Genomic DNA, 9,121 nt, shown 5'->3' with positions numbered 1-9,121 from the left:
AACTTGCGAAAAACCTCAAAATATCAGTGGAGATCTGTTGACCCTCCCGAACAGCCACCAGTGTGGGAAGTTACGTAATCACAATCTGGAAATTCGACATGGTTGACTTTAAAAAATTCTAACTTCTCTTGTAGGCATCTTTGAAATGAGATTGATACGTCATTTGAAAGGTGAAATAAAAAGTTTTCACATGGTATAACATTTTTAATAGGTTGTCAAAAAAAAATTGATTCCATAGCGTGAGAACATTGAAATAAATGTTTTTTTTTGCCTTTTTTTTAATACAATTTGATCGAATTCAAAAAATTCTAGCTCTTTTTGTAGATGTCTCATATACCTGATCGATATATACATTTTGAGCTAAGACAATAAGCTTTCAGATGGTATACAATTTTGTATACATTGTTAGGGGAAAAAATGGAATTAATGACTTGAGAAGATAAAAATTCAAAATTCATAAAGGTATCAAGTTGGAGTTGTAACTTGAGTATTAAAAAATAAGGAATACAATTTTTGACTAATATAAAAATGAAACCATAGCAAAAATGCATACATAAATTCTTTAAGCTTAAGTGGGTGATATTTTATTCAATATCTAGTTTAGATTAACAGTTTCAACGATAAGTATAAGTTGATGTTAAATTATATTGAACCTGTCAAAAGAAAAAAAAAAAAACACTTTTAACACTTATCAACACTTACAAAAAAAAAAAAACAGATACCATCAACCACTTTATTTCAGATACCTACTCATTTGCCTCTTAGCGTATAAATAGCTCGAAGTCAACTCTTTGTCATTTATTCAAAATGTTATCTTCAACTGTGTTAAGTAGTTTTCTAGTTTTTGCAATTCTTGCTACGACAGCACTGGCATATCCAGCTGAAGACAAAAATCAAACTTTTATCGAAATAATTACTACCGATGATATTACCAAACTAAACGATCTTCCAAAAGGAGCTGTTTTAATTCCTTTGAGTCAAAACCCTCAAACCAGGGGAACTCGGTATACATTTGGAAAGCGTACCTCAAGTAAAAAAATATTTTATTTTATTAAATCCATTTTAAAATATTAATAAAAAAAAAAAAACTATACTTTCAGAGGATGATTGTGTTGATTGGAACGGTAGTACTGCAAAATATAGAACGCCAAGAAACGTTCAGCAGAATGTAAGGTATCCATTAGCTGGAATTGGCAAAGTTATAACTTATATACAAATTGATGTTGACGATAGCTCTAATAACCAACGAGTTTATATTACATCAGGTGGAATTGGAGAACGAAATGTTGCTTTTGTTATAGAATCTAAAAATACGCTTTACTTTACTTATTATTACCGCATATATGGACAGTAAAAATATAAAACCATGGAATTATGAGAAATTTTTTTTTATATGACTTTTAATGAGCTTACGGAAAGGTTATTTTGTAACTTTAATGGGAACCAATAACGCTCCAGTTATATTCTAGGCAAGTTTGACATATCTCCTTTTTTTTAAGGGGTACACTATAGACTATAGTTGTATACTATCAGTCAACATATTTCAATTAAAAATAATAAAACATCAATAATTGTATGTAAAATGTTTAATGAATTTGTTTAACGTAATGTATTCAGAACGAGCTAAATTTTAGCTCACATACAAAATTATATCAAAACTCTTAAATCAAGTATGTATATATTTTTAAAAGAATTTTGTATGGGAGTAAAAATTTTGCTCAATGTGCATACTAGGCATAAGTTTGTTATATTCTTAAAAGAAGTCAAACTGACTCATTTTACTATAAAGCATTTTAAAAAAGAAAATTTCCAAAATCGTTAGAGCCGCTGGCTGTCTAAAAAATTAAAAAAAAAAAAATGATTCAAAATATAGTTGGTAGGTATACCATAACGTAGTAATAGTTTATCAACTCAAAAAATCAATATTTAAAAAAAAATCCGTTTAGTTCCGTTTTCGAAAAATTGATTTTTCAAAAAATGGATCAATATCAAAGCTTTTGTAAAAAAAAATTCGGTGAAATTGAAGATGTCACTTTGGACAAAGTCAGAAAGTAAAAAAAAAAAAACTTTCTACACTGAAGGAAATACCAAGTTGAAATCAACGAAAACCACTTTGATTTAACTTTTTTTTTTAATGATTTTGCATAGAAGACAATGATTTAAAAATCAATATCAAAGTAGAAAGAAATAAGTCATCCTTAAATAAAAGTTATTTCAACTTTGAAAAAGAGTCATATACCAATTTTAGTAAAATTGAAATTTCTCGAAAACGGCTCCAACGATTTCAAAAAAAAATTTCAAATGGAAGTTTTAAGACAAGGTCTATCTTTCAATACAAAAATTTTATTTTGAAAATCATTATTAACGTTAATTTATCAAATAAAACTGCATACTTGTTTTGGAGGGCAATTTGATTTTAGATTTTGTTTTATTCCTTTTTTTATTTTTACTTGCTCTATAGGGCAAGTATTGGTTTCGTGTAGAAAAAAAAATTCGAGGTTTTAATCACACCGACATTACGATGATGGAGAAGATCAAAAAAGTGGTTTTCGTCATGCCGTCCGTCGGTCTGTGCGTCTGTGCGTCCATCTGTACATCGAGCTAGGGCCTAAACGGATGGACGGATTTGCTTGAAACTTGGTACACATGATTTTTACGTAATTCCCTAGACCCGTTTTTTTATTTTTCTTATATCTCCTTTTAAACGCATATCTCCCATATAAAGTTTTCGAGGTATTGCAAATTTCTCGAAAACGGCTCTAACGATTTTGATTAAATTTGTTGTAGGTAATACTTTCATTGATTCTTACAAAACTGCGTTTTTAGTTTTTCTCAAAAAATGCGGAGAACGGAAATATGGCGTTGCCGTTTTTCAAAAATTAACATATTTTTTAAGTTCATATATTTCATCAAAACATGAGTTATGTAATTTTATTCAAAATTTACAGACATAATTTTAAAGTGTCAAAAATAAAAAAAAAAAAATTAAAAAAGTTTTTGAAGTTTTTTTTTTTTAAGTTTTTGAAATAAAATTTTTTATTTTAATTTTTTTAACTTGCAATTTTTGTTTTAATTTTTTTTTCTCGACACTAAATAAAATCTTAAATTTCCAATAGCTATTTAAGATAACGATACTTTGAGCTACAAGAGCAAGTACGTGCGACCCCAGTCGTGCATTTTATTTTTATATAGGTCCTTACATTTCCCAGATTTCTATATAAAAAGTCTTAAAATTTTCAAATTATTTCCTTGAAATAGATATTGAACAAATGTTAGGTTTTATTACTAAAGCTTGTAATTTCGTATGTATGATATCTTCATTTAAAACAAATTAAGGTTCTAAATTTCACTGAAATATTTCATTCTTATATCTCGTGTCCGTTTAAAGAAATGTGAGTTACCACCAACAGACTTTTATGTTTGTGGTGATAATGTCTTATAAATCGATGAACCATGGCAGCATCCACGAAAAAGTGGAGCCATTTTCTCCCGTTCCACCTGAAAGTTTTAGCAGTGCGGCATAAATTTTAATTAAAAATTAAAATTAAACAATTATTGTAGATACAAAAATCTTCTATAGCTCATTTGAATGATAATAACTTAAAGGTGAATACTAATGAAGGATTTTGAAAAATTCAATTATTAGGTACATAGGGTAAATAGGGGTAAAACAAAATTGCAAAAAAAACAGCTATTTTCTAAACGCGACGTTGTAGAAGGTTATATTTTATTTTAATCGATAGATAAATTTATTGTTAGGCTAACAAAGGCTATGAAAAATTTCTAGAAAATTTCAAAACCGAGTTTTAAATGTATTTTTTTTTATCTAAAACAAAATGATATTTTTTACAACTCTGCTCTGGTTTGCGAGAGTTGATTCAGAATTTGTTACGTAAAGTAAAGGTATGGATAGGATAAAAACCATGCAATTATGAGAAGTATTTTTAAATGACTTTTAAATACTTAAGGAAAGGTTGATTTGTAACTTTAATGGGAATAAATAAAGCTTAAGTTATATTCTAGACAAGTTTGACACAGCACCTGTTTTTTTTAAGGGGGTATACTGTAGTATCAATCAAAATATTTCTATTAAAAAGAAACCATCAAAAAATATAGGTATGTAAAATTTGTATTTATTTTGTTTAATTGTTTAACGTAATGTATTAAGCACGAGCTAAATTTTAGGTCACATACAAAATTATATCAATACTCTTAAATCAAATATATTTATATAGAGAATTCTGTATGGGAGTAAAAATTTAGCTCGATGTGCAGACTAGGCTTAAGTTTTTTATATTCTTAAGAGAAGTTAAACTGACTCATTTTAAAATCGTTAGAGCCGCTGGCTATCTAAAAAATAAAAAAAAAAATAGTTGGGATACAATTACGTAATAATAGTTTATCAACACTAAAAACTACGATTTAAAAAAAATCATAGGTTCCGTTTTCGAAAAAATGTTTTTCAAAAAAAAAAAAAAAATTAATCCAAAAATTTTTCAATATTAAATTTTTGATTTAAAAACTTATAAATAGTGGAGTCAAATTAGCTTTATACCTCGGAATCCAGGGAAAGTCGATGCATCTGTAAAGTGAGTATAGGGCTGCATTACTAAAAGGTCAAATAAGAAAGTTAAAAAAAAAAATTTCACCGCTCTCGATTACAACAGTTTTTATGGACCGTTTACTGTCATTCCGTATATGCAAGCGTCAATCGGAATTGCTGTCTCATTTTAGATTTTGATCAAACTTTGTAGGGATGTTCTCTAGGACTGTAAGGAAGCAAATCCATGATGATTTAATTTTAAGTTGCGTGGTTTCCCCGCTACCCGCATTCGAACTTTTTCAGAAGGTCATTTTTATGTTATTATAGCTTTGCGTCTACTAAAGATATCTTTTTGTTTGAAACGCCATTTTAAAGCTTAAGAATAGTAATTTTTGAATATATATTAAAAAATTACGTAATAATTATCCCTGAATTAAAAATAATTTTTGAAAAACTGGTAATGGATCAATATCAAAGCTTTTGTAAAAAAAATTCGTTGAAATTGAAGTAGTCACTTCGGACAAAGTGAGAAATTAAAAAAAAATCTTTCTACACTGAAGGAAATACCAAGTTGAAATCAACGAAAACCACTTTGATTTAACTTTTTTTTTGAATGATTTTGCTTTGAAGACGATGATTTAAAAATCAAAGTAGGTAAAAAGAAATAAGTTAAAAGTGCTGTTGAATTGTCTTTCAATACAATTGTTTCAACTTTGAAAAAAAGTATAGACAGGTACATAAAAAAAAAAAACAGGTAACTGATGGGGATCCATTCTACAACACTTGGGTTCAATTTTTTTTAACCTATGTACTTTATAGATGTTCAAATTATTATTGTACAAATGTTTGGTTCTATCACTAATGTATGTAAAAACAAAATAAAATTCTAAATTTCACAGAAAAATTTCATATTGTCGTTTGTCGGACTCTTAAAACTCGTGTCCAATTAAAGTAACGTGAGTTACCACCAATAGACATTTATTTTTGAAGTTATAGGTACATCTTTTGCGGCGGTGAACCATGAAAATTTACTTTTTGACAAGAATGCCAAAGGCATTATGACGTGATCACCATTTCAGCGACTGGCAACTGGACCAGGGCTGTCGCTTCAACTTTAGAGTTGGCAGTACTTTAGTATTTAAAAATGCAGAACGCCGAAGTACGGCAAAAAAAAAACACACAAGATGTGGGAAGTTGCACGCGGCATGTGGCAAATAACATGTGACATAAAACACATGGTGCAAGTGCATGTTGCATCTGGCAAGTAGGACGAGGCATGTGGCATTCAGTATGCAGTATGTGGCAAGTTGCATGTGGCGAGTTGCATATGGCAAGTTGCGTGTGGTAATTTCTGACTTCAGATTCGAGTTCACTACAGCAAAAACCTAAAGAAAAGTATATTTTGGTTCTTGTGGTGGGAAAATTTAGGATAAATGGTAGGTACCTATATGAAAAGAGGAAAAAATAAATGGCACACAAACAAATTCGGGGAAAGGAGGTGGGTGTCTAAAATCGTGTTTACAATTTCTATCAAAAAATGAAATTTTTGGCTAAAATTGGTAAAAATGGAGCTATTAAATAAAAAAGATGGCGGCTGCTCCCGACATTATATCATCCCAACAAATTGACTTTTATGATAAGGACATTCACTCAAAGACATTCTATGAAAAAAATTTGTCCCTAAAAAAATGCGATTTCTTGGCCATATTTTGATTGAAAATTCGAAGTCTATTTTTCCGTATCACGTCAGGTTTTGAAATATTCTCAAAAAATGTCTAAACTCTAAAAAAAAAGTTCTTATCTGATATTTTTTGAGGATATCTCAAAAACCTGACGTGATACGGCAAAATAGACTTCGGATTCGTTTTTAGCAACCCAAAAACTATATGAAAAACCTAGTCGCAACACCAGATAAGAACTTTTGTTTTTTTGATATTTGACATTTTTTTAAGGATATCTCTCAGAAACCTGATGTGATAGGGCGAAATTGACTTCGAATTCAGCGATTCTCAAAATATATGATTAACATATTCGCACATCCAGATCGGAGATCGTCACATTTTTTGAGGTTATCTCGAAAATCTGACGTGATGGGACAAAACGGTCTTCCTATTCGGTTTCAGCGACCCAAAAACTATATAAAAAACCTAGTCGCAACTCCAGGTCAGAACTTTTATTTTTTTTGTTGTGGCTATGTAATCTTCAAGCTCAGCAATACAAGAATTTAAATTTATTTATATTTACATATTTATCTTTTTATAATATCTTCCACTTTTAACTACATATATCGCCAGTATAAATACTGAATCTTTTAATGCCAGTCTACCCTACCAATTTAACAGGAAATTTCTTCGTTGTCAATTGAAATACAAACAGACAAAAATAAGAAATAAAAAACCATATCTTTGTGAATCACAATAATTTGTGTACCAATTTATCAATGGTTTGTAATTATTTCAACCGAAAAAACAATCACTCATTGATAAAAAAAAATAAATAAACAACGATTAGCAAGTTTTTAATTTTGTTCCAAGAAATTTTACTAACCATATCCGAAGATTCCAAACTTATCTTATCTGTAAGTGAAACACTTGCGACTTGCGATAAATTATTGCTTCCATAAAATGCAATAGTGTGTCGCGCGTACTTTCTGGTTTAGTCTATGTTTTTTTTTTTTTTTAATAATTTGTGAAGGTTTTCAATCAATTAGTTCTTTTTCCAAGTCCGGGTTTATAGAAAAATATCACAATTAAAAATAAAACCACCGCCGCTATTTGGCAGAAAATTTTGCCGCACCACCGCCGGCCGGCGAAGCGGGGAAAATTTCCCCGTACTTAAATAAATAATTTTTAATTGAAAGTGAAATAGAATTTTTGATCATGGTGCGGTTGTGGTGCGGCGCTGGTTCAGCTCTCAAAAAGCAGTGCGGTGGTGCGGCGGAATTTCATTTTCATTCGGAATAAGAACTCAATGAATTGGCTTTTTATTGTAGCAACTTCTTAATTATTTCTAGATTTTTGTGTCTTCGAATAAGTTTAGCATAAGTTTTCTTACAAATCCAATACTTTCCCCTTAAATCTTTAACTCCTCTCCCAAAACACATATAAATACTGCAAAATCAACACCTGCCGGATCAATCAAAATGTTTTCTTCACCTGTGCTAAGTTGCTTTCTTATTCTTGCAATTATTGCTCTGACATATCCAGCTATAGCTATGGCTGAAGGTCAAAGCAAAGTCGAAATAATTGCTGTCGATGATATTTCCAAATTTAAGAATATTCCACATGGAGCTGCATTAATACCTTTAAGAGGCCAACAAACTAGAGGATCATTTAGTTATACTGTTGGACAACGTGTTTCAAGTAAGATTATTTTGTTTTTTGTAATTTATTAATTTATTTTACTTAAAAGAAATCCTCTTCTAGATGATAGAATAGTTTCTCAAGGAGCTGATTCAACTACATGGAATTCACCACAAAATGTTCGACTAAATTTGCAATATCCTGCAAATGGAATTGGGGCAAAAATAACTTTTGTCAAAATCGATGTTATACAAGGATCAGAACAAGGACAAGCATATATTGTGTCAGGTGGAATAGGACAGACAACTATTGTGATTGCTGTGGAAGCTTACAATGTTCGAAACTTTAGCTATGCTTACAATATTTGGGGAATGTAGTGGATAAGAAAAAAAACAATAAATCATTGATTTAAAAAAAAAACCTTTGAGAACATTTGAATGTCGTTAAACATTCAGTTTGTATAGCAAAACAAAAAAAGGTTGAAAATTATTTCTGAACCAATAATGTGCGATTTGGTGTACACTGAGGAAAAGCCACCATAAAACAACGTGAAATCAATGAAAACCACATTGATTTAACTATTATTCGCAATGATTTTGCGTTGAAGATGGACATTTTAAAATCAACGTGGAAAATAGGTTAATTTTTGATAGTTTCGTTTCTTTAAGTCACATAAATCAAAGTAGTTCAACTTTGAAACAATGACGTTTCAACTTCAATTCATTTTTTCCCTCAGTTTTTTGTTTCATATCAGAGAAAATGTTGCTCAAACTCCCTCAAAATTGTGAATAATTGCAAAAAACGCCGTATTTTATGGCGAATTGTTTGGTTTTTTTTTTTTTTTTTACATTTTTTAGATAAGAGTTAACAAAAAATTATGTTGTTTTAAAAAAAGTGATTATAGCATTTTAGGAAATTCATTATAATTCCAAAATGGTAAATTTAAGAAAAAAAAAGCTACTTAACATAGTTTATGGGAAATAAGGTCTACTTCAATTTCGTCTTTTAGTACAGGAAAGATAGACTTTTTCGTGGAACGAAATACAGGAAGGCTGATTTTTCCAAGTCCTGGTTTTCGGGACGCCAACCCCTGGCGAAATTCACCATTTTGAAAAAAAACGCGAATTGGTCTGTATCTACTAACCTATTGGCTTGACTGAATAATTTACTTCACCAAAGTTGTGCCTTCACTGTTTATCAGAGAGGACAACACTTTTGAGGTTATGTCGTTTTATTTTTTATTTTTTTTGGTTTTTTTATTTTTCTCAGTCTCTTT

General features: G+C 29.9%; 2 protein-coding genes across 2 annotated transcripts; both read left to right on the top strand.

The window, feature by feature from the left end:
• Nucleotides 1-792: 792 nt before the first annotated feature.
• LOC129905655 (uncharacterized) lies at nucleotides 793-1,382 on the top strand. The gene is made up of 2 exons (XM_055981184.1): nucleotides 793-1,030; nucleotides 1,101-1,382. Exons 1-2 carry the CDS (start codon nucleotides 808-810, stop codon nucleotides 1,352-1,354), a joined length of 477 nt encoding a protein of 158 aa, XP_055837159.1. The 5' UTR covers nucleotides 793-807; the 3' UTR covers nucleotides 1,355-1,382.
• A 6,279-nt stretch (nucleotides 1,383-7,661) lies between these two features.
• LOC129906388 (uncharacterized) lies at nucleotides 7,662-8,248 on the top strand. Its single transcript, XM_055982136.1, has 2 exons — nucleotides 7,662-7,905; nucleotides 7,969-8,248. The coding sequence occupies exons 1-2, from the start codon at nucleotides 7,686-7,688 to the stop codon at nucleotides 8,220-8,222; spliced, it is 474 nt and encodes a 157-aa protein (XP_055838111.1). The 5' UTR covers nucleotides 7,662-7,685; the 3' UTR covers nucleotides 8,223-8,248.
• Nucleotides 8,249-9,121: the final 873 nt, after the last annotated feature.

Source organism: Episyrphus balteatus, chromosome 1 (assembly GCF_945859705.1).
Source record: "Episyrphus balteatus chromosome 1, idEpiBalt1.1, whole genome shotgun sequence".
Lineage (NCBI taxonomy): Eukaryota > Metazoa > Arthropoda > Insecta > Diptera > Syrphidae > Episyrphus > Episyrphus balteatus.
Note: the sequence above shows the minus strand (reverse complement) of the source record. Positions and strands in the feature narration are given on the sequence as shown.